Genomic DNA, 27,415 nt, shown 5'->3' with positions numbered 1-27,415 from the left:
TGTTAAAAGCAGGCCCCAAGGTCCCCTCTCAGCACTGGGAACACCCAGTGCACAGCCCCTTCCCCATCCCCACGTCCTACCAGCTGTGCCCCGGCCGTGCCTTGAGGTCTTTGTTGGGAGACCCAAGGGTAGGGGCTCACGTCTGTAGCTCTTTCTGAATAAAAACCAAACCCATGGGCTCCGTTCTGCTGGGGCCAACAAAAGCCAGCTCTAAGTCAGAACCTGGAGGCAGACAACAAAGGAGAAAAGCAAACAGAAACCCCTGTCCTTCCCCAGGCATAATGCAGCTCGGAGGGCTGAGCAGGTCTCCTTCCCATTCGCTCTCCTTCCACGAACGCTGGAACCCCTTCTGGAGGTGCTGGTGGGCTGGAAGCGCTCCACGTTTTCTTTTCCCTCTCCATCCCCACGGCACGACCCATCCTCGGCAAGAAATGTCACCGTCTGGGCAGCCACGCATACAGCGACCAGGCAGGTGCCTGGCACACGGGCACAGGGCAAGTTGGGCCTGGGCTGCCCGTGGGAAGGGTGCCCCGGCACACACGGGCGGGTGCCCCACTGGGCACCACGTCCCCCTGGGCGCTCTCGCCACCTGGGGTGCCTCTGAGCGCACTGGCACGGATCACCCGTGGAGCAGAGGCTGCAGAAGAAGCCACGAGTGTTAGCGACACCATGCTGCCACCCAGGGCAGGGCGGCGGTGGTGGCACCAGGCCGTGGAGCTGCACCCACGCGGGGGACAGGGCCGAAATGGGTCATTATGGGCTGCGCGCCCAACGGGGCGGGAGGCGCGGCAGCCCCACGCGTGCCCCCTTCGCCCCCCCCCGCCACGTGGGACCTGGGGGCGTGGCCCCGCGGGGAGGGGGCGGGGTTAGCGGCAGCAGCGCCGCGGCCGTCGCGGGAGGACGCGCGGGCAGGCGCGAGGGGCGTGGCCGGCGCGAGGGAGGGCGTGGCCTAGCCGAGATGGGCGGGGCCTGTAGGGGGCGGGGCCGAGCCCTCAGCTGACCGGCCGCCATTTTGTCAGGCGCTCGGAGGCCGAGCGCAGCCCGGAGCTGGGGGTTCGCGGCTGCCGGGGCTGCCCCTGCCGCCCGCCCGCCCCGCGTGGGGCCAGCGCCGCTCGTGCTCCGCTCCCCCCTGACCTCCCTGCCTGGCATGTGAGCGGCTCGGGCCCGCTGCTCTCACCCGGCTTGTGCAGGAGCCGCGGCGGCGCCCCCGGCTGGGCCCGGCCCCTCAGCCCCGAGCGCAGGCCCCGCCGCCGCCACCATGGCGCTGAAGATGGTGAAGGGCAGCATCGACCGCATGTTCGACAAGAACCTGCAGGACCTGGTGCGGGGGATCCGCAACCACAAGGAGGACGAGGTGAGCGAGAAGCCGCCGGCTGCCCCGCGGGGCTGCCACCGCCTCACGCCGCCCGGCCGGGGCCGCCTCGTCCCCCGCGCAGCCCCCGGCCGTGCTGTGCCTCCCGTCGGGGTCCGCCGCACGCCGCGGGGTGAGGGGGGGGAAGGAGCCGGCCTCCAGCCCCCTGCCTCCAGCCCAGGCTCCGTGAGGCCCAGAGGCCTGCAGCGGCCCGGGAGGGAGCCGCTGCTCTGGGGAAGGAGCGAGCAGGAATCAAAACTAGGAAGGATGGCGCTGGGTGGTGTCAGAAAGGAGAGGCCGGTGGAGAGGGAAGCGAAAGGGAAGCAATGGGCCGAAAAGGAGGGTAAGGCAGAGGCCTGCTTGGTGCTGCTCTTCCATGTATCGTGTTATTGCGGTGGGGAGATGAACGATGTGCGTGGTGAAGCGGCTCCTGCCTGTTGCAGCACACAGGGCAGCGACGTGTTTGGTGTTCGTCACGAAGCCGGTGGGCAGGAAGGCCGAGCGCAGTCATAGCTCAGCCTTCGAGTTACTGAGTTACTGGTGTTGCCCATCTTACAGCTGAAATGTGCGGTCCTCGTGTCAAAGCTCTCATAGGCAGAAAGCAGCTGGATGTGTTGGCCTGTTATTCCCACTTGTATTAGAGGCATGTGATCAGGAAATTAGTATAGGTGGCATAATTAGTCATCAAGAACGTGTTACAGGAGACTTCCCACATTGAATTTGAAGTGTTGCATGTTAATTGGGGTGTAACGGACACTAAGGGTGGCATTTATGTTAATCTTCAACTAAGTAGTCATGGCTTTAGCTTGCTTACGGCCTAACAGTTATATTTTGGGATATAAGTGAGTTGCTGCGGAGTTAGTGACATGTAAAAATATTTGTATGTTACAATATCCCTTCATTAAAGTAGGATATCCAAACAGTATCAGCTATGAAAAGTATCTGATAAAGAATTGTACTGGTGTTACTAAATCAAATGTTTAAGCTAATTTAATCAGGGCTCCCAGTAAATTCTTAATTACAGGCACTGTTGGACTGAAATGTGAAATACCACTTCCTAAACCATTTTCTGATGGCTTTTAAGCAGGTCATTGCGTGCAGGATGAGGCCTTGTTCGCTAGTGATGCGTGGGAAGCTTACATTTTTATTTTACTATAAATTTGATTTCTGGGCGCTAAGAAGCATGTGGTGCCCTGCAAACATGGCAAGCTGTGGAGGAAGGGGAACAGAATGTTTATATGGACGCTTAAAGTGTTATGCTTAAAGCTGGAACAGGTAAACTGAACGTGTAGAGCACTTCACCTCCGCGTGCTTAGGCCCGGTTTGTATGTTGTCTTGCTTTTAGAAAGCATACTTTATTCTTTTGTGCATAGGCCAGAAAATACATCTTCAGCTGCCAGAGCTCTGAGGTTTCCCCTGATGCAGGTCCAGGTCTTTGTGGCTCTAGCCCTTTTTGAGGAAGATTAAATGTACTGTTTAATTTCTAAGATAATTTCATGACAAATAGCTCCTTTTCCAGGACTCTGTATGTATTCAGAGGGTGAAGAGCACAAGCACTGTTATGCGGTCAGGATTAACAAGTTACTGTGTGTCACAAGCCATACTGAGTTCCTGCTTAGCCTGTGACAAAAAATAGTGTGTTGGCTTCGATTTCCTCTGTTCTTTCAAGTTAGGAAAAAATACTTGGACAATTTCATAGGGCTCCGTGTACTTGTTGTTACACAGTCATGCATGCTCTCTCTAGGATTCACCGAGGTCAAAGCAAATGTATTGCCTCCTTCCCTAAGAGGCTGGTGTCAGTTGCAGGGGTTGGATTGTAGCGTGGCAGTATTTTAAACAACGGCAGCTCTTCAATTGGAAATATTTATTGACATTTTAAAATAGGTAACTGTAGGGATAGTTCCTCTTTTATTCTTCATGTGCACAGCAGAAATTAAAAACGGATCTTCAGGATGTGTTCAGCTGAACAGTAGCCATTTCCCTGATGAAATGTGAGTCTTCTGTAACACGGTCTGCTTTGGAATCCTTCAAAGATACTGCTTAATTACATAAGGTGGCTGCAAACTGCACAGGGTTGTTCATTTTTTTTAGCTCTTGAAGAGGACTGTAAACCTTCTGTCACTAAGATGCTGGGCACTGATTCGGTGCTTCTCAGGGAATGGTCATGGACATCTTCTGATTTTCAGATGACGTTGCAAGATCAGTATGATGTTTTAGAGGAAGTAGTTGCAAAAAGATCTTCCTTTTCCCACAATGCTTGTATTGTTGATTTTAATCTACCGAGTGTTGCTCAAATATTGAATGTAGTTGTTTGAATGACTTGTGTGTGTCTCCAGATAAGTGTCTAAGCTCAAGGGAGACACATTTCTGAATAGGACAAAGTGTTTCACACAAACAGCCCAGTAGCTAATGGATCTCAGCTCAGCAAGAATTACTCTGTGAAAGAGATGTCTCTGAAAAGGAGGCACGGAGGTTGTTAAATAAAGTGACACTAAAGAACTGAAGGTATGATTATTGCTTTGACTTCTGATTTAATTAAGCTTTTTGCAGAAGCAAAAGTGTTTTGTTCTTAAATATGACAGGTGCCAATTCCTCGCAGGTACCATCCCAAGCTGTTGGATCTGGCGTTTCGCTGCTGCCTCAGGGACGTGTTTGTAGCACAGGGCGTGCCGAGCGGTTGTCACCCAGGGCCGGCTGTGGGTTTTGCAAACGCAGCTTTTCACCAGGCGTGCTGCGTTCTTGCTTGATGGTTGTGTGGCCTCTTGTCTCGCTGGGCCTTAGGGCTGTACCCCAAGCCTAGTTGTGAAGCTGATGGAGTGCCACAAACTCTTCGACAATAATTTTGAAGCGTTCCCTTCAGCTCAGCAGAGGAATTGAGAGAGCAGTGGAGGCTGACTGGCACTTCAGCTCACATCTTTGCTGCAAAGTGCTTAATTACCTGTGAGAGGCCGTTTTCATTTTAGTTTCCAATCTTTGTCTAAAGCTGACCCATTTATTTTGAATTTAAAACACTGGAACTGAAGTGGTGGTGTTCTGTGAGGATGGGAGGTAAGGGGGAGGATGCCCTTCAGTTCACGCAGACACTTCTTAGTGCAGACGTTCCGTTCATTTTCCAGTCTCGGGGAAATTTGGAGTTGCATCATCCTTCTGGGTAGTACATGCAGTGTGAAGAGGTAGCGTAACCACTTCAGATCTTCTCCTAGTTTAACGTGTCATGTTTACTTTTCAACACTGGCCACAGATGCTTTAATCCCTGTGCTGTTTCCCAGTGCTAAGTCTGCAAGGAAGACGTGATGTCCTGTGCCATTCTCCCCTGGCCTTCGCTTCTAATACCTTTCTCTTTCATTTGGAGAATGAATCCTTCTGATAGTGAAAGCAGTGAATCTTTGATCTGTTCTGACAGGGTTTTGTCCCCTGTGGAATAACTTCTTCCACTCTGTGCCTACTTTTTATGGATGTGCTACACAGCAGGCTAAAGGGGAGTGGCTTGTGCCACAGGATGTTAAAAGTATTTTTTTCTAGATATTCCAAACTGGGAAATGATTTCTGTTTAGGGATGTTCTCCTGAACCTGAAGTACAAGGCAGCGATAATCCTTAGGTGCTCTTTGGATCCTGCACAGTGTTTTGTATTAGGGGTGAAGAACATCTTTGTTCCCAACAAGGAAAGTACCGTCAGATGCTATAGTGAGAGGCTTCTTTATAAAACTGAGATGATAAAATAGCTGAAATGGGGCTGTGAAATGAGTGGCGCCTTGTCCTGTTCAGACCATAGCCCTTTGTGTTTCGAGTGCATTTGATTTACTGGAGGACACTTAAGGAGGGGAAAGGGCTTAAAGTCTTGCACAAAATTTCTGTGCACTTCTCTCCTAACTAAAGAAAACCACTCTCATTTCTGTCAGTGAAGCTGCTGCTTGCGTGAAGGATTAGCACGTTAAATTTTTGGTAGTTGATAGTTAAGGAAAAGGCACATAAAAAACCTTGCACTCTTCTCTAGGTAATGCTCTGTGCCAAGTGTTGCACCGCTGGTTTGCAAGTAAGTACTTTCATACGTGATCTCGCAGAAGCAAGCCTGAGGAGAGAGGGGTGACCAGTATTTCTGGCTGGAAAAACCAAAACTTAATTCTGGTTGATCTGTAATGATAAATGAGGGATACATTGAGTGTTCCGTGTGATGTGCTGTGAAATACGTGTCTAACGGATCAACTCCTAGCCTTACAGAGCTGCCGCTGTGTTCTCACCTCTAGGGACGGTTACCTGAGGACAATGGACTTGAGTTGCTTAAAAAAAACCTTTTCTACTAAATCGAGTGCTGCTGTGCCTGACTGCACAATTCCAGTTACTTCTCTGACATGTTTTCACATGAAATCATGGTGTAAGGGGTTTTGAGGAATCCTGTAAAATCCCAAGTCTTTTGGGCATAGCCTGTCACCAGCGAGGCTGAAGATCATCTAATGCAGTGGTCTTCTGGCAGGTTGGCGTCTGGTCCCTTTATTGATAGCTAATAGTAAAGGACAGGGGGGCATGGATCGTGGCAGGAATCTTGAGGAATACTGAAAATGTTGTTGGTGCCCAAGACTGAAAATACAGGGAAGCTTAATAATGGGAAGTAGGCAGAAATGTAGGTATGGTGAAACTGGGCTGGGTTTTCATAGCAAATAACAGGCGGCGTGCAGCTCAGTGATGGCAGACGGCTTTGAGTCGCTGATGCTTGATCGCTTACTGCTCATCGTATGTGTTCATATCTTCGAAGGAGCTCATTATTCCACCCACTTTTGAGTGGATCTGGAGTTGCCATTGTTAATTCTTGGCGCGTGTGAATCGTTGGGAAAAGGCAGAGTCAGAAATAGGAACAATACACAGAAGACTGGGTAAGGACCTCACACCAACCAGCGAGGAAGCAGGCTGGTGGTGGCCTCCAGAGGTGGCAAGGAGCATAAGTGTTCTGCTGGACCTTCTGCATCGTGGACAGTAAGGGGTCTGGCCTGGAGCCTTGGAGCAATGGCCAAGACGTGGGCTTTTGTCCTGGGTGATTACAAGCAGAGAGCAGCTTAGGCTTTGCATTAGTGCTGGCTTTCGTTAGCTTCGTGCTTTCTCTGGTGTTAAATATGATTTAATTGTCTGTGGCATGAGTGGGGCTAAGAGCGTTGTTCCCTGTCCGGATTCTTTTGTAGCTGGCTCTCTTCTGAGGGTTTGAAGCGCTCTGGACAGTTTGCTTTCTCACATATGTAAATAAAAGTTCTGCCTAGGCAGGTGCAGGGGAAAAAAAAGTTTTCTGGTACCTGGGGACATCCTGCACCTCTTGCAAGGCCAGGGGAAGAACATCTAGAAAAATCACATTACAACCTAACGATATTTCTGTGCTGCGGTTGTCTTCACAGGGCTGTTTGTTTGATGCTTTCTGATGCAGCCATCTTTGTCTGGGTGTTGAATGCAGAAAATGGGTCCTTCTGCGGACGTTGACCATGTTAGAGGAAATAACAAAAGTTAGTGAAAAACCTCTTCCTCTGCTGTGTGGGTTAGTGAATAGTTTTGGTGCAAAGAGTAACTTTAGATTTTTCATCTAGAAGTGCTCTTTGATGACGTGTCCCATTTCTGGTGGGATGCGAAGAGCAGCAAGGGAAGCTTTAAACAACGTGCATCAGAAAGACCAAGTCATGGGACTAGTTATAAAGAAGCATTTGTGTTCCTTAGCTTGCTTAAAACGAAGCACAACTGATACTGAAAAATATAAATGCTTCATAATTGAAAGGGGAGTCTGCTTAAATCCAGGTGGCAGGAAGTATAAAGATTTTATAAAGAAGTATAAAGATTTTTGAGTAAGCTAAAAGATGCTGCAAATAACATGGTCGGTAGTAGCACAGGCAGTGGAGTGTTTTTTAACAAGAAGTTAAAAATAACTGACAGTATTTACAAGCCCCTTTGAATACTGAGGTGTCACTGGTTATGGAAGGATGTTGGGGACACACTGACTTACCTCCTCAGACACTGATCACACTGAGTTTGTAGGCTGCGTAGCTGAGTGTTGTGTTTTGTATTAGCTGTTCCTTTATATAATTTATTGTATAGCCTAGATGGACAAATGTCTTAGCTTTTGCTGAGAGGTTCAACTGTGAAAAGGTTTGTAATGGGAATTAGGCACAGATGTGGGTATGATGAACCTTTCTTCAGGTGGGCTGGGTTTTCATAGCAAATTTGGGCTTCCAGCTGTTGCAGTGTGTGACTGAGCTTCACTGCCTTGAGGAACGTAAGCTCATTTCGAGCAAGTGGTGTGACTGTTCACATGCTTCTTGTTGTACAAGTTCTCTTGAATTACCCAAATGTTTGTACTGAACTTAAGAAACGAGCAATGGCCACAGCCCATCTTTTTCTTCATTGTCCTTATTCTTCCATACCTGAGAACTTCTCACGCCTTTCCACAAATCATTGTTACCTCTTTGGAATATTTTTGGTGTTGCATTTTTATTATTATGTTAATGTATTATTAAGCATCTTTCTCTTGTTGGTGTTCCCCTCTAGACTAATTCCAGTCAGCCGACTCTTGAAAACAATAGATACTTTAGTTCCTTAGCGAGTGACTTTTTCGTATGCGTACAACAACACATCCTTGTAATGGAGCTTACCTTCATCAAAGCCTGAAATTCTGCACAGAAATATGGCTGGAACTAAGAAGTTGGAAAATCTACTGTAAAGGTACTTGCCTAGCTCTTCGCATTGTAATATGGAAATAAAAGGTCAAGTACGTGTTGTGTTCTCAGGGATAAGCATTTCTGGCTGTCACCTCTCTGTGGTCTTCAAAGCTGTCTGCTCAGATATGGCTTAGTGTAGGCCCCTGAGGGTTTTTTAATTGCTATGCAGTTAAATTAACAAATACCGTGATCAGACTGGAGACCTTTATATTAAGGGACATCTCTGAAGCCTTCCTGAAGATGCATTACTTACTGATTTATGTTGGACTGTTTTAGGGCACACTATCTAATACTGACTTAATTGTTGGCACAGCCCACGTGGGGAAATACTCCAGGATGGCTCCTGTATCTGTGCTGCAGCTCCCCAGATAGGTGTTTTTTTTGTGTATAAAACATTGCAATCCTCTTTGGCCAAACTGCCCAAAAGGGGCTTGTCGAGAGCAAACCCGACCAATCTGCAGTGCTCGGTGACCCAGGCAGCGTCGCCCTGGGGTTCCTGCACCAACCTAGGCTTCCGTCTGGCTGGGGGTCGCATTGGGTGCTCAGCTGCAGCTCCCCAGCTGATTCTTCTGCCACGTCTCATCCCTGGCTGCTGCTGACCTGTTTGGAAGATGGTTGTGTGAGTTTGTACAGCGTCCTGTGGTGCTGCAGGGCTGCTCTTTGGAGGGCAGATACTGAGCAACTCCAACAGGTAGACATGCTGAGCAAGTGGTATACAGCTAGCTGAATTTTTAAAACAATATTTCAGTGTTTTTTACTGATTTATAAATCAGATCAGGGTAGATGGATGTACCATGCCAAATTTCACTCAGTGTGTATGATTTCAGCCAACCATATATGTGTATGTAAATTGATTTTTGCATTCCTCCATAAGTGTCTTCTGGCCAAGGAGCCTTGCTATCTTGCTAGCTTTGGTTGTAACAGACAAGGGAGTAGTGGATAATGCGCCATGTTTCTTATAAATAACGTAGGAGAAGATGACTGCAGAATGAAGTGGCAAAAGTTGGCCTTCAAGCCAACTGTATTTATCACTGATGGGGACAATACCGCGGTCTAGGATCCTGAGACCACCTACAGGATGAGTGAATAAATCCCTGGAGAGCTGAGTAGTAAAAGCCAAGCTAAGTAAGACGTGTTCAAACACGCGGCAACGTCTTGTAACAGTTCAGCGAAAGATAAGCTTGGCTTTTTCCAATGCCTTTCAAGTTGTAACCGTGTTTTCTGAACTCCTTATTGCATCTGGCTACCTTTTGCATCATTTTATTTTGGCTGCCACAAACCTGCTTAAATGAATGCTGTGCAATGTGCCAAGTGTAGCTTAGATTCTTGCCTACTTTACCTGGGATTTGGCTTTAGGGAAGTTAGTTGTAAGATAATGTGTGGGAGCATGTGCCTGGAAATTTTCTTTCCATCCATGAAGCAGTGTTTGGGAGGGATCCTGTTACTTCTACTGTATTTAAATATTATAGTATTTTTATTTATCTATGATAGAAGTTAACATCTGTTATGCTTATCTCTAATGCTGTGTTCAAGTGAATGCAAAAATAGCCAAGAGCTTAAAAAAAAACAGCTGTTACTTCAGTTGATCTATTTTGAGCTGTTGAGGTATGATGCGTATGTTTCAGGTACTGTAGTCAGTTACTGGGGTTTGTTGACATGAAGGGCTTTTGGGGGTTTTGATGGAAGCCTGGCAAGCAATATGTTTCTTTCCAGCCTTCTTCCAAAGTTAAGAGGTGGCAGATGATCCGTGCTGTGCTTGTAACAGGATCTTCTACTTGAAGCATAAACAAATTTGAAAGTTGCTTTGCCTCCACGAGGTGTCTGTGGTGTAACTGCCTTGTGCATTAAGCACCGCGGTCATGTTATGTGGCTCGCGTCCTGCAGGTAGTACTTCCTAAGGTCTTTTACAAAACACCCACCAAAAAGTGGGGGCAGGCAGCTGTTACTGCTTCCCTGGAAGTTGGTGCAGTGGCCATAGCACAGCTCATGTGAGATCATCACGTGCTCGTGCTCAGTGTGATTTCATGGGGTTTAATGTCAAGCATGTCTCAGTGTTACAAAAACTGATAAGCGCTACTGTGCTCAACACAAATGTCATACTTTGTACTTCTTTAGTGTTGTCTTTACTTATTCCAAACTTTGTTTTACGGTGGTAGTAATGCATTCATTTCATATCTCAGTGCCTCTGGTGTAGACTATTAATCATCCTTTTCTTAAACACTGTATTTAACCCTGAAGGTGCGGTACAAATAGGGACTGCCGATCTCCGACGCCTGCTGTTGGTTCGGTGGAAAGCCCATTGCTGTTGCAGTAAGTGCCAGGCATGAGTCCCAAATCAGCTGCAGCAGATCCAGTGGGTTGAGACTGGTCCTGTTAAGGGCTTGAAGGATTCACTGCCTTTTGTTTGCTGGGCTGTAACCCTAAGGGGTGAGAATGAGAGTTCGCTTTCTTTAGATTTCAGAGATTGATGCATTGGCTCAGATAAGAGTGTGTCTTCTTCAAGACTATTGGAAATGCATATAATTCGCGATTGGTTTTAATGTGAAGTCACTGCAGGGACACTTATCTAACCACTACTGTCTTCTCATCTCCTGTAAAACACGAAGTTTGAATGCTGATGGAAGTGCAGCACAGAGCATCACGCTTCCTAGGAATGTGATTGTTCCATTGGAGGAGCGATTTCTCAGCCTTGTTCGTGTATTGCTAGAAAAGAAAAATGAATCTTTTGTGAACATCTCTGAAATCATCAGGAAAGACCAAGTTTTGTCTTGAGCAGAGCTTGGAACAAAGTTTGAACGTTTTTCAAACTTAATTCAAAAAACATGGCTTGGAAATAAAAGAATCCTATAAACTGATGTTTTGGCTTCTTACCATGACCCGCTTTTCCCTCCCTCCCTCTGTTTGAGGGATTGTTTTTGATTCTTGGTACCTTTGTTCTCACTGTTTAAATGCATGTATCTTCTGAGTGAGGTCTCGGATTCATTATAGAATTTGGGCTTATATTAAATGATGTTGCGTATTTTCTCAGTGGGTATGAAATGCTTGCCCCATCAGTTTGGAGGAATACAGTAAGGCATTACGATTTCCTGCTGTGTTCACGGCTTTGTTGAGGCCTCTTTACATCTGCAGGCTTTTCTTGGGTTTTAGCTGTACTGCTCCAAGTGATTCTGTAACCTTCCTCCTCCTGAAGGATACAAGAAAAAGCAAGCCCCTGAGTGGTTGCTCTGGCGTTTCGTTAAGGAGTCTTTTCCCCCGAGTTGGGAACGGCTCCTCTCCCACTTGGCAGCCTCGCAAGGATGAAAGCTCCTCTCGGCTTTTCCCTGTGTTACCGTATGCCCTTCAGCTTTTGACTGCGGAGTCGCGGCCTTGGCAGGACTGCCATCGCCCTGCCGATGTTCTTTCGCTCACTGGCTCTGCTTGTTCTTACCTCCAGCCGGAGTGAGAGGTTTCCTTGTGATCGCCTTGTTTGCTCAACGCGGTCTGGCTGGGAATGGCTCAAGGTCTATAAATATTGGGACTTAAAAGTGCTCCTCAGCCGAGCAGCCAAAGCATACGAGCGATTGAGTAGCGTCCCAGGAAGGCTTCGGGTAAGACTGACAGGGTTAGTAGTTAAGAATTGTATCGATATTGGGTATTGAATCACTGCGTATTGATTCAATACTGTGAGCATCAGTGAACTCTGAAGTATTTTCCTTTTGCTTTCCTTTCTTCATGGAATCTGAAAAGTGTTTAAGGAAAAACTGAGCCAATTACATCCTTGGGAAATATTTGTTTTACCACCCTAGAAAACTGCTATCCTCCAGAGATTTATGCAAAAAACTATCAGTGAGTCAGTGCTGGGAAAACTAACCCAATTTTGGTCTATTTCAGTACTTAAATTCTTTTTTTCTTGCAAATATTTAGGCCTTGCTTGGTGTCCACGATGCCTACAGATGTCCAAACACTTTTTTCATTGTATCATGTGGTCCTTCTCCCTTTCACTGTCTGCTTTGGCTGAATTGCACGGCTCGAAGGCTGTGTGGGGTCTGGGGCCGTCGTGCGGCGTGGCACTGCTTTGGTGGAGCAACGGCAGGCTGGCGCTTCGCAAGGTCAGGATGCTGCCGGCCAGAGAGCCAGGAGGAGCTCTAAAGACCTGCGTGCGTGCACACACACTTGTTTGCTTTGTGTTTAGTCAGATGGGGCAGGGAATTTGGGCAGGGAGCGGTTTGTTGGGTTTCAGATTTAAACAGGAGACTAAATGGAGCGGTTTCCTTCACATTGCTCATTAATGCAGCGCTACTCGAGAGAGATTAACAAAAAGTTAATACCCCTGAGCCTTTAAAGCGTTCTATATATAGGCTTTCATTCCTTGTAGTCTTTTAGGATTTGGTGTACAGTTATTTTGGAAGGACTTTTCTGCTCTTCAGAAGGCCTTATTTTAGTTTCAGTTACGATTGAGTTCTACAATACACTTTTCTGCCCACTTTAAAGGAATTTGCTCATTCTGTTAGATGGACTTACCGGCAAGGGTTTGCCTGCAGCCTGCTGAAGCTGCTGGGTATGCCTGGAGACTCAGGAGTCTGCATTTGGCTGTGCTGGAGTTGTACGGTATTTAACCTTTGTGCTATTTTGTCCCCTTTTTGGTCATGCAGTGGTTTGGGTTCAACTCCTGAGAGGTTTTTAGGAAACCGAGGCTAATGTTTAAGCAGGTTTGGGGTAGGAGCTGTGAGAAATGGCTGTGATGCTTTCTGGGTGCGGGCAGTGCAGTACTCTGCGTGGAAAGCAGGGGCTGGCCCCGCTGCCCAGGTCATGGCAACAAGATATGTGGCGCAGGGTTCTGGGACACGGCTCTGGCGTGCTGTTAGGGGTGCATAAAATATTCAAGGCTCACTACAATGTGTCTGTAGATCAGTTGCATGTTGTGCGAGTCGTTCTTTCAGTATCTCAGGTCAACTACGTATTTCCTACCTGCCATCAGAAGTCTTTCAGTTTAAACTGTGAGTTTAAACTCTTCCATGGGAGCTGTCTGGACTTGGATCACGGTCATAACTGTTTAGAATCCCAAATCTTCTATTTCTTAGGAGAAGTCACCTGGACTCCATATAGTCAAGCATTTGGAGGCAGTGCCGTCTCCTTTCGTGGCAGGTGAGGTCCACTCACCCTACTCAGGAGGACAGATGGGAATCTCTGTAGAGGAAAGGGGTGTTTGGCCTGCCTTCCCTTAACATGAAGATTCCTGGTACAAAGATAATATTTCTATCCCAAATACAGGCACTTAAATGAGTTTAAAGTATTCCTAAGTAAATTCATTTGCTTGCTTGCTTTCAGCAGGCCTGCTGGGTTGCCTTTGCTGGAGGGCAGGGCCGCTGTTGGAGGGACCTCCATAGGCTGCAGGAGTGGGACAAGCGAGTACTCCAAGAAGCTCAACAAAGACTTCTGGTAGAAATCTATCGGAATAACAAATTTCCATCTGAGCTTAGCAGTGCCACAAAGGCATTGGCTTTTATCCTTGCGTAAGTGCAAGATTTGAGAGAGAGGCCAGACAAATTACTCTGATTACATTAAGGCTGTTAACCCAATGGAACTGTTCCTGCACTGAATTACGTGTGTTCACTGTGCATCATGATGGTGGATTCTAACTTTGGTATCGCTAGACTCTAAATTAGAGCAGTGGGGATTGCCATTATATGGCTGCTGCTTGGAGGAGGAAGTCCTAGTGTTAAAATTCAGTTGCTACTTTTCCTCACCTGGATCGTTGCAGCATCTCTTTGCACTACAGACCTTGTATGATTTTTTTGTTGCCACCCACTGTTGATTAAAAATAACATTCTCTGCTTCTAAATTTCATGACGTTAAACATGAGTATCGCTCTAGGACGTTGCAGAAGGCCAAAGAACAGTTGGGATAATAAACAGAACTTAGTGTAAAGAGGAAAAGTGTTAGTTAAAGGCAGACCAATAGACTTTTGTGTGGAAAATCTTTTTGGTGGAAGGTAATGGCATGGAGGCAGAGTTTTGCTTTGAAACTAGGCAATTGTTTTCTGACCTGGTTCTTCCGGCAATTGACATATTTTATTGAATGATAAATGCCCTGTGCATGTGTGGCTTTCTAAGGAGGGATTATGTCCCTGCTCTTAAATTTTCTTGACTTCTGTAGCAGATGCCTTCAGTACTTAAATCATAATTAATTGTGAACTGAAAGAATCTCAGAGTTAAGCCTACTTATGAAGTAAAATCTGTACAGATATTTTTAGATCATGCATTTGCCACATCCCTCCCACAAGCACAGACGTGATTGTTTGGAAAGAAGCAAAGGGCCAAATATTTAAATGTAAACATTGTGACATTTGGCTCTGAATTACTGAGAAAATCATACAAATAACTAGGTGTTGCTTTTCAAAATGTGTAAATAGCAAAATCACTTAGCGAATTCCTGTGCTGGGGAGGGTAGGCATCTTTGCCAATTTTGGAGTAAATGGCAAGTGCCAACCAGAAGTATTTTTACCCAGTGAAAGACTTGTGCTCTGTCCTGTCAGGTGTGAGGACTGCTCTGAGCGCACATCTGCAGTGCTGGATGTATACAGCGTGCCCAAAAGAAGAGGGGACTCATCTTTTCATCAGTCACCTTAAATTCGTGGGCTATTTAGTCTTTTATGTGGTTATTTCTAGGCATAATGACTCAGTAATCTCTGGCTTTCCGTTGAAGTAAGGGCCTAATACATGCTCTAGGAGAGGTGAAACTCAAGTGTTTGTTCTTACCACTAGGCACACGATCTCCATTGACCAGCTTTTGGCTGCAAGTCTTTGATCCTAAAGCCCTAGACTGAACAGTGGGGTTGGAGGGAGGAGACAGGAAATACAGTGAAGAAACAACTCAGCGTACTTTCAGTTTTGTAATAAAGCATGACATTTCTTGTTAATGAGCAGTTCCTGCAGAGTGAAGTGCTTACCTAAACGTTGCGTGCGAGATGGATTTGGTTCTTGCAAATGAGTTCTGCTGCCTTCTTCCCAATAATGTGTTGGAAATCTACAGAAGTGAATGTCCCATGGTAAATGAGTGTGCATGTTTTTTGTTTCCCTCAGGCAAAATACATCTCCCAGTGCATCGATGAGATCAAGCAGGAGCTAAAGCAGGATAACATTGCAGTGAAATCAAATGCAGTCTGCAAACTTACATATGTAAGTGCCTTGTGGGGATACAATGTGATTGCATCTTTGAATTTTTTCATCCTTGTTGAGGAGGAACTAGCCTGCTTATTCTTCTTAGCCTGGTTTGACAGCCAGCTTTAACTGTTTTCAGTGCAGGCTGCAGGTGAAAATGTTTTTGCGCGTATCTCTGACATCAGAGTCTGCGTGTTCCCATCCCATTCCATTCCTTGTGCTGGCACTAGTATTTGTACAATTTTATTGAGCTAGGTCAGGAAGCTAATCTGGTTTAAAAACTAATCCAATTAAAAAAAGTAGTTCTCATCTGGATTGTTTCTTAGGTAGCTGCATGAGCAGTTGAAACTGGTGATTGTTTCTTTGTGCAGTCCTTTGCAGAGAACAGGAAAACGCCATTAAAGAGTGATTTATTTTTTTTAAGAGGGGGAAAAACTGTCCACGGTGGTGCATATAAAACTGCTATGTAGTACCTGGAGGCAGAGTATTAAGGCAGAGTATTTTTAAAACTTGCTTCTGGTGGAACTTCTGGATGTCTTTAGCTTATTCCAGGTGGAACATAACAGAACATATAGAACATAACAGTGGGTCATAATCTTGAGGTGTCTTGCAATGTTATTTTTGGACTCTTGTTCTATCTTTAATTTTCTGAGGTATCCTGACCTATTTTTCGAGTCTCATATTTCAGAAGTTTGTAATCTAGGCTTCTCTGCTTACAGTTACAGATGCTGGGCTACGACATCAGTTGGGCTGCTTTCAATATTATTGAAGTCATGAGTGCATCAAAGTTTACATTCAAAGTGAGTTTTCTGTGTAATTACTGCTGTACTAACCAAGCTGTTTCATTATTGTATTTAATTAATATATTGGCACGTCATCTTTTGTTTGATTTCTTCAGTATGGAAAGGAAGTAGACTGTTTATTTTCTAGTATATAATACGTGACCTGCTACTATAGGCTTTTTCTATTGGGTATTTGACAACAGCTGTCAAATCTTTGGTGAAAAAAAGAGTGCATGGTTTTGTGTGGGTGGATGTGTTTTTTCCCATGTAAGGTTTTGCTTGTGCTTATTCGTTTTCGCCAAATAAATAGGATGAACATTACTTTGTCAAGAATGGCTTCCAGATTGGGCTTTCATACCTGAAAGTCAGGAGTCAAGGAGTTTTGGTTTAGGTACAACAAGGACAAAATAAATATTCCCCGTTTCTCCTACCGACTGTCCTATTTTCTACATCTTCTTGGCCACTGAACCTGTACATTCTAACGAAGTGTGGGAGATAAAGATAATTTTAATACCTGTGAGATAGATGTATTACATCTAAAGATGTTACTTGTCTGAGATCATTGAAAAGGGTTTATGTCAGGAAAGAATAGAAAACCCTGTCATGCCTCTTCTGTTATGCAAACCTCCTGTCTAATTGTTCTGCTTTTTAATATTGCTGGTGGATCAACCAGTTGTTGTTCATCTAAACATTGTCTAAACTTACTTTTTAAAAGTGGCTTTTATTCTTCTTGCCTTTTCACAGAGAATTGGTTACCTAGCTGCCTCTCAGTGCTTTCATGAAGGGACTGATGTAATTATGTTGACTACTAATCAGATCCGAAAGGTAAACTCTTGATTTCAGTTCTTAATTTTTTTCTTGCCCTGTCTCCCTATTTGTGTTTTGAAAACTGTGCAACTTTTTTAAGGAATAACTTCTTTTAAGGAATATGAAGGTGTAGAATTATATTGGTTTACAGTCTGCTTTGATTATACAATCTGAGGGATTAATGGAATGCTTAGTTGTCCATAGGCTTCCCTTGTGCTGTCTCATGCCAACTGTCTGTATTTGCTTGCTTAAAAAAGATCAGTGGGATGTTATCCAGTATCTTTCCTAAAGACTGCAGATATGTTAAAGCCGGAATGTGTTGCAAAGTTTTGTTGCTCCTTAATAAGTAATTTAGTTATTCTCGAAGTAGAGTTGAATTTTGTCCCACCTACAAGAGGTCTCAAAATGAGATGCAGATGATGACACAGAAGCCTGAAGGCTTGTGTTTAGCTCTCCTACTGTGGTCTTGTATGCATGAATCCAGACTGTTAATTCTCACAGTTTGTTTGCAAATGCTCTCTGCAGTTCACTTCATATTTTTGTTTCCTAATAACTGCAATTAAGGATTCATCCTGTAATGCTCCGTATTCCATGAGATCTGGTTTTATAATCTGCATGTGAACATGCTCAGATAAGAGTATTAATATTTGTTAGGAGTCAGAATCTTAACACTTGAAAGACTATACTACATTGACTACAAATAAGTGCAAAGAAACTTGACAAATGAAATGTGTTCTACGCCATAGCCTGTGTTCTGTCTTTATGCACTGAAAGTCATGGTGCTGCCAGCAGCTTGGAAGGAAAGCAGCTTCATTTCTCTAATATATTAAGCTAGGACACTGTCATGCACTCATCAAGAGTGTGTTCCCAGTGAGGCTGATGACAATTTGGTTTTGATTTAACAGTGTTAGTATTTAATTCCATTTCTTTCTTTTAGGATTTTAAATATATTTGTGATCATGTCTGAGTGTTTTTGCCACTTCTGAAATACCACTAGGGTATGGTGTTTCTAGTTGCTTTTATGTTGCAGTCACCCATCTATAATTTAATTACAATTCCTCGTGCCAATTAGTAATCCCCGTGGTAGCTGTATTTTAGCAGGTGTTGGAGGACATTCCTCTTAATAGCTGATATAAACATCCCCATGGAACAGAAGCTCTGCTTCATATCTGTTGAGTGGATGAAATTGTTCTGAAAAAAGTTTCTCAACATCCTGTGTGATCTTAAATTTTTGAGCTTCTTTTTCCTTTTTTAGGATCTGAGTAGCCCTAACCAATATGATACTGGAGTTGCACTGACTGGCTTGTCCTGTTTTGTTACTCCAGATCTTGCCAGGGACTTGGCAAATGACATCATGACACTGGTGAGTTGATAAGACTGAGTAATGTTCTTTCCTATAATTAAAGAATGTTAATTTGTTCAAATCTGGTAACTACCTGTTAAATTTAGAACTGTTACATATTACAGTTGACACTTCTTCCTTTTGAGTCTTTTGGGGACCCTTCACAGCCTTTGTGGCTCAGGAGGATTGCGTTGGTTATTTCTTCTGTTAGTTGGGGTGATAAATGATGGTACTTTGCTCATCCATCAGAAGCTGAGTTTTAGGAAACTGAAGTAGCCAAGTCTCCTATGAAACATTTTTGAGAGAGACTGATGTGGACACAGGGGCCTTGAGAAGAATCTTGGAAATGTAAATTTGCTAAGAGCCTGATCCCAATTCTTTCATTAACAGATGTCTCATACGAAGCCTTATATCAGGAAGAAGGCAGTGTTAATCATGTACAAAGTTTTCTTGAAATACCCAGAGTCCCTCCGTCCTGCATTTCCTCGCCTTAAAGAGAAACTTGAAGATCCAGATCCTGGTGAGTGGATTTTATTAAATTGCTTCTGCTCCGAAACATTTAGGTATAAATGCTTTTCAAGCTTGTAGAGAGGAGTGAAAAATGAAAAAAATTCTGAGCACAATGTTTGAATAGGTAGATGGCCATATGAGAGTTTTGACAGATGTTACCATATTAAAAATGCGTTCTAGTTCTTTCTGCAAGGCCAAAGTTACTGAAACTGCATCGGTGGATTAAACTTTAATGGGACAAAGCTGCTTAGGGATTCGTGGCTTGTTGCTTAACTTGACTGTTGAAAATATTTCAGTTGATTTCAAGCTTTTTGTTTCTTGTGCACTTCTACAAAGCTGTAGCTATTGGTTGTTGGCAATAGATGTACTTAATTTCACATAACTCAGTAGGCTTTTTTCTATTTTTAAATTTAAAAATATACTTCTAATTGGTGTTACTGGAAGGTACTAGTCTTCCTTCACTGTGCCAAAATGCTGTGTATCTGTTTCAAGGAATCTGTGTGCATTGTAGTTCTACGAAGTCCAGTTGATTTGTGTGTTTAGAAGGAAGAATGTAGATATGTTTACTGGACTGATTTGTTAATGGCATGTAAGATACATCTTCCAGGGACGATCTTTATTAAAAACAAAGAAACAAGCAAAAACACCTGCAAACAAAGGAAGAAACTACTTATTTATGATGCTTTATGGAAAAAACTACTTTCTGCTATGAAACATAGACTAGAAGACTCCAAATTGAGATTAAATTGAGATTGAGCAATTAGAATTAACTTGTTCAGTCATCTTGTTTAAGGATTTTCTTTTTCTGGTTTAATTAAAAATGTCTAAATACATTTTAAAGAAGCAGTGTTTGGAAACTTTATGGTGGATAAGGTTAATGATTTTAATTTTTGTTGTCTGTGTCCCTCAAACAAGCTATCTGCAGCAAGGAGGGGAGGAGAATGTCAGTGTCCTGTTGTCTGATAGTGGGCACAAAGCAGATACATAGTTTGATATATTAGAAAGCAGCCAAAATTAAATAATATCCTTTCTGAGTTTGTCTTGCATTCCTGTGTTTAGTTCACTACCTCATCACTGGTAATGAGGCTGAGCCATTCCTCTTGGAATGTGCAAGTCTGAATGTTTAACTGCTTTTGTTCTGGGTGTTCTGCACCAGAAACTTCAATTACAATTAAAGTATTTATGAGAATTCTGCTTTTCTCACTTCTGTTTCCCAGGTGTGCAGTCTGCTGCAGTAAATGTTATTTGTGAGCTGGCTCGACGCAATCCCAAGAACTACCTTTCTCTTGCTCCACTCTTTTTCAAGTTGATGACATCGTCAACCAATAATTGGGTTCTCATTAAAATTATAAAACTGGCAAGTATTCTCTACCTATGCTTACAGGATTGGAATCCTCATTAAACTGTGTTGGGTATGAAAATAGGTTTCTTGCTTGTAGGTATAGTTACCTTTAATGCTAGTTAAAAAACGAACCAGGAATCTCTTCTAGTATTTGTGAACTTAGCGGAAAAAAATATTTTAATATAGCTTAGTTAAATATAATGAATTGTAGTTTAAATTCTGTTTTTATGTTGCTTAAAACCAGCTATTAATTCAGTTTCTTGTTTGTACTTCTTAAAATAGTTTGGTGCTCTTACTCCATTAGAGCCTAGGCTGGGAAAGAAATTAATTGAGCCTCTGACCAACCTCATACACAGGTATGTATAACAAATGCTACTTTGTTTATTCAGGATTGGTAAAGTGTGTGTTAGGTAGGTCAGTAGCTAGGTCTAGTGATGCATTTCTGAACTTCTTCCTGAGCTTGAATGTGTTGGTTTCAGTATCAAAGTAGTAATATTAAGACTATTCCTAAGAAACTTGACTGAGATAAAATACCCTAATGAAAGCCTTTGGGTGTGGGCTGTCTTGAATTTCTCAGAAGCATGCATGTTTTGATTTCACTCATTTTAAGCCAGGGATTACTTTGGTGCATGTATTTAAACAAATACACACAAAAAAGCTATGCCTTAAAAAAAGCTGTGTATTTGCCTCTTCTGTTCATCTGCACGTTTGACTCTTGACTTTTTTGGAAGTGCAGTTAGATAAAGAAATTTGTAGATATCTTTGTGCCTTGTTAAAGCTGGTTTGTATTATTGTTTTGGATCTATTTCTGAACTAAACTCAGAAAGGAGGAAAGAATAAATGCATGTTCCCAGTTATGGAAAGAGTGTCATACTATGTTGGAGTTATCAAAGGTTAAGATCAGTTTCTCTTAATGTGGCAGAGCATGAGGATGAACGAGAATGAGAAAATTTAAAACAGGTATCTGTGTAGCAGTGAGAGGGAGCTCTAGCCAAACAATTTCTCTTCATCCTCATAGTACTGCTTGTAAGGCTGGTTCTGAGCAGAAGGCTTGCATCCAAACAGCTAAGGAGAGTTTTTGCAGCAGCGATGCATACATACAAACTCACTAGAAGCAGTACTTCACTAGAAAAAGCAGCAAGATGAACAGAATGTCTTCAGTCCTGTCTGTGTCCTCTCCAACTTCCACAGTAGCTGTTCTTTTCATTATTTCTGAGGACATAATCCTGTTCTGATTGGCTTCCGTTGTCTGTCATTTTGGGTTTCATATCACACATGCATAAGGCCAAACAGCCTGCCACCTACCACAAAATGCATAGAGAGCAGAAGTGATTGTCCCAGTTCTGAGCATGCCAGAGTCATGGATACCGTGTGCTGAGTGACCTTCGCAGGAGCAGTTTGACTGCTGCCTCCAGAGCTGTTTGCTCATTACCTTTGCAGACCTGCTTCTCCGGAAGCAGTCCTTTGTTACTTGTAAGGCTTGCTGTGTGGCTGGGGGGCACTTTGTGTCTGTTTCCATCGTATAAATCAGTTTTTGTAAGTGAAATCCTCAATCTCACTGTACTTACTGAGTGTTCAACTGACAATTTTCTTGAATTTACGTTTGGAGTAGAATAGGACATTTGAAAATATGTTGCTGGCTTGTAGAAATGAGCAAGAGTCTGCTGTTCATGCATGACTCATTCTCTTTGGGAGAAAGACCTGGAGGTTGTCCATCTGCTTTTCTTATCGTGAATTTTTGACCTTGGGCAGAGGACTTGATTTGATCCTTGGACAAGATTGGTTCAGTGCTCTGAAACTGGGACCGAGATTTTGAGTAACCATTTCCTTCCTTATCCCTCCTGTTACAGTACTGTTATTTGCATCTTCTCAGAGAAGAAATGACTTAATCCATCTCTGCTACATTCTGTTTTGGAAGTCAAGGAGAGGACTGCAGAATCAGCTGTTTTCCCCTCCCCTACTTTCAGTAGCCAGCTGTACTGCCTCCCTCCCATTTATAAGCGAGAATCATTTCCTCTAGTTGGGAGGTATATGGAACAGAATACTGGCAATTTCCTGTGTAATTAAAGGTGTTAACTAGCTCTAAGATATTGCTGACAACTCTTCAAAATGTGATGGTTTTATTCCCTATTTAAAATACTTGGTTTCTGTTTCAGCACCTCAGCCATGTCTCTCTTGTATGAATGTGTGAACACAGTAATAGCAGGTGAGAACTGAAATTTGTGACCTGGAAAGAACATGATGAACTTTGTCATGAATTAATTGTGACTGTTTTTTAACTTAATGTATTTCTATAACCAAATTAAATCGCTTGGCAAACTTTCAGTGATTTCTTTCACTATGTAACTGTAACTGAAATCCTTTGTTGTCAGTAGATGAGGCTAAGTTATTACAGCTATGTGTTGTTTGCTAAAGGCTAAAACAAAGCACTAACGATGAGTAATTTATATTTTATATAATATGTTATTTGTAATCAAGCTCCTAAGTGGTGTTAGAACTGAAATATGCCAGCAGCAATAAAATCAAGAACGTGATCAATGCCTAATGGAAACATTGACGACATTTTCTTACGTGAGGAAAAATAGTAGGCGTTTTTTTTAAGCTGTGGAATTGGAGAAATAAAGTAGACTTGGTGCAGTTCCTTGAATGAGGTCACTGAAATAACAGATCTATGGTTTACATTCATTTCTGAGCGGGGAAGGGATGTGAACTCACTACTTGGGATGGAGAAAAAAACTAAGGCAAAATGGGGTAACATGGTATTGCAGCTGAGACCTGGCACGTTCCTGCCCTCATGTGGAAGCAGAGGGTTGTTGATATCCACAATTTGGCCATAAGTCTGTCTCATGGGTAGTTTGGGATTCTCCAAGGGGTAATGATGCAGGAACGTACTGCATTGGATCTGTTCAAAGAAATGGGGACCTGTCACTTGCTTCATGTTCACTGATTCCATCAGGGAAATGCAAGATGAAGTTATGATGGTGAGGAAAAAAACAGCACTGAGGCTAATTCCATTCTGGATAAGAGGGTGTCTTCCTGAGAGAAAATAGGGTAAATCATGGAACCATTAAGGTTGGAAAAGACCTCCAAGATCATCTGGTCCAACCATCTCTCTACCACCAATATCACCCACTAAACCATGGTGCGTGGTTCATGGTGTAGTGGGTGAACCAGGTGGAACCAGGTCCAGTCTTCCCTAAAACATCTCCAGGAACGGTGATTCCAGCACCTCCCTGGGCAACCTGTTCCGATGCCTGATTATCTCTGAATAGAAATGTCTCCTAATTTCCAACCTGAACCTCTCCTGGTGCAACTTGAGGCCATTCCCTCTTGTCCTGAATCTGTGGTTCAAAGAGAAATTCACTCACTAAGATCACCTCAGGGAGGCCTGCTAAGGGGCTATAGTGTAAAACTTGGATTTGGAGAATGTGAAGCTGAGTACCTGCATCAGAGCAGCACCTTGCACCTGCCAGTTCCCTGCATGGCCTGAAAAGCTACTATCCACACTCCTTCCCAGAAATGTAGTTCTGCAGGATTATGGGGAGTTAAATGGCACTGCGCTTATTAGTGACTAAGATCAGTTTGTGTTACTGGCTTGGTAAAGGATTGTGCTGGCATGGACGTGCTAGGTGACAACAGTAGTTAACAAGATACCACCACCTTTCCTGCCATGGGTCGCGTGTTGTCGTTGCTTTACAAATGTCCAATGTGATCAACAGCAGGAGCTGATGTAGCCTTGAGTCTCTTGCTGGCTTGATGAAAAACTCCAGTTTATATAAACTCTAGGATCCATTGCTGCATTTCATTATGTTAGGGAAGTGTACACTTAAATTCATCTGTGCCGTAGCTGGTGACATATTTACAGCCATGACTGCTGTGTGATATCAGTAAAATACACATTAATGAGAGCAAAGTGTAATATAAAGCAGCTTTGACCTGGCTGTTCCAACAGCTCATGCCTTTACATTTTTTTTCCTGCCTCGATATTTATTACTTTTCATAAAGTATAAGAACTACAGCCTTCTCTCCTCCCTAGCTCACCAAAAAGATAACAAAAACTTATCTTTCCTTGTGAGCTGAGTTAGCTGTTGACCTTTGTGTTACGTTATATTCATTCAGAATATAGTAACTGAAACCTCTGTTTGTTTATTTCAGTTTTGATCTCACTATCCTCTGGGATGCCTAATCACAGCGCTAGCATCCAGGTATAACACTGTTTGGGTTCTGGTGGGTGTTACTTGTTCTGCTCTACTGTGTAATACCAAATGCTATGGAGAAATTGGATTACATTCCTTTGTGAAAGCAATAAATAGCTCACTGAAGAGCTCTCACATAAGTGGAATCCTACAGACTGAAGCATTTCTGATATAAATTCTGTTATTTTCTTTGGTTTAATATGCAAATTCCCCTCCTTTAAAGGTTTTCTGTTTTCTTCATTTTGTATCAATGCAATCATAAGAGCTCTCTTCCTTTTGTTCTGAAATCTGTAAATGCAACAAGTCTGTCTTACCAGAGGCTGCAAGTCTTCCTTAGAATGCTTCCTTGCATGCTCTAGCCACCTTTGTGTATTGAGTAAACTTTACAAACAGTTTAATCTAGATTTTTGAGGCTTGTAATAAGCACGGTCTCTCTTTTTCCCAGCTTTGTGTACAGAAGTTAAGAATATTGATAGAAGATTCTGACCAGAACTGTAAGTATGTTGCTTGTCTGCATGGAAGCTTTTAGCAACAAGTCACTGGGGGGAAACTGCAGCAGTCTTAGAGCAATGAGTTTGCTCCAAACAGCTTACTCATTATTATAGTGCCTGATATGTTGTAAGCAACTGCTGGTTTTGTAATGTGGAAATAATTTTTGATGTTGAACATTTCTTATAAGGAGCTTTTTTAAAACAGATGAGTTATTACTACTGCTTGTGGTCGTGAAAATCTAAAACACTTCTCTTCCTACCCCTTTTTATAAACTTCCTGCTTGCAGAGTAGTGAGGGCTATTCTGTAGTGAAAGCATAATAGTAAAATGTAGGAACGGTTGCTTTTTTGGTGACTACAAAGAACAATGTAAAAACCTTCTTTGTGCAAAAGCTTTTCTTGACCTGTTTTCCTGCCTCTTTTTTCATTGAGAACAGGGCTCCTGCTTAATACACCAGTCTTCATGCTTTTTAAGCTGTGTTCATCTTAGGATGCTAACTCTCAAAACCCATAGGTTCTATATGTTAAATGATACCTTTAAATCAATGATAAAGCCTGAAGTGCAAGAAGGCTGTGATGACTATGTGGACTATGGGTACGGGGGGGGGTGGGGGATTATAAAATGAAGGAAAATCTGCGATGTGCTGTTTCTCAAAAATGATCCCCATCAGAGAGAGTTATTTGAACGTGTAAAAGTTGGTGTAAATAAAAGCAGTCAATATTAAGTTTTCATGCGCAACACAACAGTATTTCTATATTTGGAAAGAAGTTTTATTTTGCCTTTCACAGTGAAATACCTGGGATTGTTAGCTATGTCCAAAATCCTGAAAACACATCCTAAGTCAGTTCAGTCTCACAAGGATCTCATTCTCCAATGTTTGGATGACAAAGATGAGTCTATCCGTCTCAGAGCTTTAGATCTGCTGTATGGCATGGTATGTTTCCTCACCTATTTCCTTTCCCTTCCAGTCCATGTGACCCCTTGTTTAGGAGGCTAACGTTTAAAAAACAAACAAAAAAACACACACCTTTCTCTTCTCCTCTCCTCAGTAGCATTGTGAGAATAACTGCCAAACTTCTTCTGGCACTTCTTGCAAATAAAAGATCTGATACAGCATACGAGGGCTTTAAATACATTCCAACTGTGGAAAGACTTTGGGTGACTTCCATAGTGCCTGAACTCAGAAGGCCTAAGAATTCACTGCTCCTTCCTCTAGGTGGAAAGTGGCTGTGGACATACTGGGATAAGTCACTGCTCTTCTGCATTGCAGTCCACGTTGCAGCACCCGACAGCTGGGGTTGACATAAGTTATATAAAGAATGGGAAAGAGTCTGGAGCACTCTGAAAAGGCAGCTTTAAGCTGCTTCTTTGTCAAATTTCCCCTTTCAGTCTTGTTATGCCTTCTTAATGACATACGAAATTTCATTCTGATTGTTTTTGTGTGCAGCCAGCTTTGTGCACACGTTCTGCAGCTGTGCAGAGCAGTTTATAAAGTGTGCATAGGCTACAGGGGCAACCTTGTGGTGAGAACACTTGGTCTGTGAAAGGACTGTGTGTACAATTTTTGTAGTAAAGTGCTTTTCGGGGGGGGTCTTTGCCCTTGGTTCTGATTTCTTGTTAACACAATAACATAGGTCCATCAAAGAGTTTAGCAGTTGCTTTACTGGATTTAGAAGAATTTGCCCGTACAGGAAATAGCTTATTTTTGGTTCAACCCTCCGATAACTCTTTAACAGGTTTCGAAGAAGAACTTGATGGAGATAGTGAAGAAATTGATGATTCACGTGGATAAAGCGGAAGGGACAACGTACCGGGATGAGCTGCTGACTAAAATCATAGATATTTGTAGTCAGTCCAATTACCAATATATCACAAACTTTGAATGGTCAGTGGTTTTGTGTCAAATTTGAAATGGTCAGCAGTGGCAATGCGTGATTGTCCATTAATGAAATTGTGTCTCTTTTGCTTTTTGTAGGTACATAAGCATCTTGGTGGAACTGACCCGATTGGAAGGCACACGGCATGGGCATCTTATAGCAGCTCAGATGTTAGATGTAGCTATCAGAGTTAAAGCTATTCGTAAATTTGCAGTTTCTCAAATGGCTATGCTTTTGGACAACGCTCATCTCATAGCCAGCAACACCCAGAGGAACGGAATCTGTGAGGTGCTTTATGCTGCTGCTTGGATATGTGGGGAATTCTCTGAGTAAGTGCAGTTGGGATGACACTTTGAACAGCTTCTTTCAGACACAAATTCAGATCGTTAAAAACTACTTTTTGAGAGAAGGATGGCTCAGAATGTGCACCCTTATTACTAACAAAAGGATTGCTTCTTTCCTGCTCCTTTGCCCCATGAGATTCCTCTACTCAAGGCAGATGCTCCATTTTGAGTATCTGTTTTTTCCTGTTTTTTCCTCTGTATTCCTGCCCATTCATACAATAAGGCATGATTGTGGATGTAAGCAGTCAAGACCTTAAGCCAGTGATTGAACTCTTTAATGATAAAAGTCTAACCCTATTTATACAATAGGGAAAGTATACAGTGAGCCTATTTGACTGAAATGTTTTTTTCTTGTTTTTCTTCCTCTTTTGCCTATGAGAGGTTTTTGCGGAGCTTGCTTTTCATGAGAATGAGAAGTATTATTTCTGTCCCAAACTGGTCTGTACCAGCAGTAGCACAATCTTTAGTGTTGTGTCAATGTTAACTTTTATCTTAGATATATTCGTCTCTTGGTTGAGTGTGCATGCACACGTGCTTTACCTAGCCT

General features: G+C 43.1%; 1 protein-coding gene across 2 annotated transcripts in view; it reads left to right on the top strand.

Moving 5' to 3' along the window:
• The first annotated feature begins 999 nt into the window (after positions 1 to 999).
• AP3D1 (adaptor related protein complex 3 subunit delta 1) overlaps positions 1,000 to 27,415 on the top strand; it is a 44,125-nt gene continuing 17,709 nt past the window's right edge. For both annotated transcript variants that reach the window (XM_083810588.1, XM_083810587.1), the window contains exons 1-14: positions 1,000 to 1,354; positions 15,100 to 15,195; positions 15,897 to 15,977; positions 16,704 to 16,784; positions 18,022 to 18,129; positions 18,499 to 18,628; positions 19,836 to 19,975; positions 20,243 to 20,316; positions 22,117 to 22,166; positions 24,116 to 24,165; positions 24,602 to 24,650; positions 25,436 to 25,581; positions 26,384 to 26,532; positions 26,623 to 26,853. In XM_083810588.1, the coding sequence (XP_083666714.1) occupies positions 1,259 to 1,354; positions 15,100 to 15,195; positions 15,897 to 15,977; positions 16,704 to 16,784; positions 18,022 to 18,129; positions 18,499 to 18,628; positions 19,836 to 19,975; positions 20,243 to 20,316; positions 22,117 to 22,166; positions 24,116 to 24,165; positions 24,602 to 24,650; positions 25,436 to 25,581; positions 26,384 to 26,532; positions 26,623 to 26,853 (1,481 nt within the window). In that variant the 5' untranslated portion in view covers positions 1,000 to 1,258. The remainder of the gene's footprint in view (positions 1,355 to 15,099; positions 15,196 to 15,896; positions 15,978 to 16,703; positions 16,785 to 18,021; positions 18,130 to 18,498; positions 18,629 to 19,835; positions 19,976 to 20,242; positions 20,317 to 22,116; positions 22,167 to 24,115; positions 24,166 to 24,601; positions 24,651 to 25,435; positions 25,582 to 26,383; positions 26,533 to 26,622; positions 26,854 to 27,415) is intronic.

This window comes from Anser anser, assembly GCF_964211835.1.
Source record: "Anser anser genome assembly, chromosome: 25".
In the NCBI taxonomy this organism is placed as follows: Eukaryota; Metazoa; Chordata; class Aves; order Anseriformes; family Anatidae; genus Anser; species Anser anser.
The sequence above is the reverse complement of the archived record's forward strand: the minus strand, read 5'-3'. Positions and strand labels throughout refer to the sequence as shown.